The sequence below is a fragment of the Myotis brandtii genome, unplaced genomic scaffold (assembly GCF_000412655.1).
Source record: "Myotis brandtii unplaced genomic scaffold, ASM41265v1 scaffold1035, whole genome shotgun sequence".
Classification (NCBI taxonomy): Eukaryota; Metazoa; Chordata; class Mammalia; order Chiroptera; family Vespertilionidae; genus Myotis; species Myotis brandtii.
In genome coordinates, this window is record NW_005353475.1 from 658,892 (window position 1) to 660,778 (window position 1,887).

The 1,887-nt window shown below is 63.5% G+C and overlaps 1 protein-coding gene across 1 annotated transcript; it reads left to right on the forward strand.

The window, feature by feature from the left end:
* The first annotated feature begins 329 nt into the window (after positions 1 to 329).
* On the forward strand, positions 330 to 1,539 carry LOC106725651 (NUT family member 2F-like). The gene is made up of 2 exons (XM_014537531.1): positions 330 to 1,264; positions 1,407 to 1,539. The coding sequence occupies exons 1-2, from the start codon at positions 330 to 332 to the stop codon at positions 1,537 to 1,539; spliced, it is 1,068 nt and encodes a 355-aa protein (XP_014393017.1).
* The last annotated feature ends 348 nt before the right edge of the window (positions 1,540 to 1,887 follow it).

Genomic DNA, 1,887 nt, shown 5'->3' on the forward strand with positions numbered 1-1,887 from the left:
CATTACTCAAGTGTTTCTGTGTTGTTGTGCAAGCCCAGGACAGAAAGGGGGTGATTTATTGAGAAAAGGGAAGACTGAGGAGCAGATGGGGCCCTGATATTTCAGACACGGCCTGTTCTCAGAGGCCCTTTGGGTGCCTAGAACTTACCTTGGAGAAGGTCACTACCGGAGTGGGCCTGCCTGGGTTCGTTGCCCCCAGAGCAGACTGCTGCCCAGGGCCAGGCCTGAGACTGGCAGGGTCGGTGCCAGGGAATCCTTAGGGCGGCTCTCAGGGTCAGCGCTGGCTGGGGCCGTTTCTCCTCGCAGACAGTGGTCAGGGAGCCTTGGCGATGGGGAGCAAGCTCTCCAGTGGATTAATTCCCAACTGGAGGTCAGAGCGTGACAATGACCTGAGGACATCTGCTACCTCCGCAGTTTGCCGATCCCAATGGCCCTCCCCTGGGAGACTCACTGCTCTGACTCCCCAGTGGCTACAGGGGGCCCAGAGCGCCTCAGTGCTGTTTGCTGGTTCTCCTCCTCCCTTCACCCTTTCCTTTCTCTCAACAGCATCTGCAGTGCTGGGAGCGGATGTGACCCTGAAGCCCGGTGCCTCCGTCACTCCTTTCACGGCACAGCCCTTTCCCCCGCCCACTACGGGCCCCGCACACCGGCCACCTTGGGAGCAGCACTTGCCGCCCCTCAGGACCCCGTCATTCCCTCCTGGCTGCCCCCTGGTGCTGCCCGCTTTGCCCAGGACACCTCTGGTGGCAGGAGATGCCGTTCAAGGCCCCACTGGGCCTGGGGCTTGTAACATCATGGACCAGGTCAGGTCAGAAGGGGGACAACCACAGCCCTCCCATACTCAGACCATTGTCCTGACTCAGGCCCCCCTCAACGGGAGTGCTCCAGGTGCCATCTGTGGGGGTGCTGTGTGTCCTGCACCTCTCTTCTTGGAAGCCACTGCGGTGGAGACGATTATGCCCGCCTCGGCTTTTGGGGGCACCCAGGCCGGCAATGGAGGCTGGTGTCCCGGCCTTCCTCCTCAAGCTCCACCACCAGCTGCCCAGCTGGCCCCCATCGTCCCCCGAGTGGACCCTGGACCACGGCCACACGGGGCTTCCAGGGAGGGTGGCCTGGCTGCCTCCAAGTCCAAGGCCTGGTTGGATGACGCCTGTAACCCCAAGAGTGTGTATGAGGACTTCCGTCGTTGGCAGTGCTTCAAGGCCCTGGCCCGGGGGCACCTTCCCCAGAGTCCTGATGCGGGAGCTCTTTGCTGCTTCCTCATGTGAGTGCACTGGGCAGGGCAGGGGGCGCGCCTGGAGCGTTCAGTCCTGCTGGGTGGGGGTGGGAACCTGGCGCCACTGAGCTGGGGTGGGCAGGCGGGTGGAGGCCAGGCTGCAGCCATGACTGACCCTGAGGCATTACAGGCCAGCGCTCCGGTCCCTGTCCCGCCTGAGGCCCACCATGACGCTGGAGGAGGGAATAGGGCAGGCCATGCAGGAATGGCAGCGCAAGAGCAACTTTGACCGGAGGGTCTATTCTGAGAAGGCAGAAAAGTGAGTCAGGGTCCTTGGTCCCCACAGCTGGGGGTGGGGGTGGGACTGACTGCGGGGCAGGGTCCAGATGTGAGGTCTCATCAGAGAGGAGGGTGGTGGGAGGTTGTCACTCAGCACGGGGTCCCCACAGCCCAGAGGCCCTTCTCTCCTGGGGATGCCTCTCCCTCAGCTTCAGAGCGTGGGTGCTTCTGTCCCACCTCCTGGGAGCTGCCCCCTCCTCTGACCCTGACCTGTCCTGGGCTGGACATGAAGGCTCAGGACAGGCTGGGGGAGGTGCCCGCCCCGTGGGCAGACTCCAGCCAGAGGGGCTGTGCAGGAAGGTGCTCAGCCAGCCTCCTGCCTCCCCAGTGTC

Excerpts from the sequence above, each read along its gene's own strand:
- LOC106725651 (XM_014537531.1), top strand. The coding sequence starts at position 330 with ATGGGGAGCAAGCTCTCCAGTGGATTAATTCCCAACTGGAGGTCAGAG. Across the intron at positions 1,265-1,406 it reads GCTCTTTGCTGCTTCCTCAT|GCCAGCGCTCCGGTCCCTGT; the intron begins GTGAGTGCACTG and ends GAGGCATTACAG.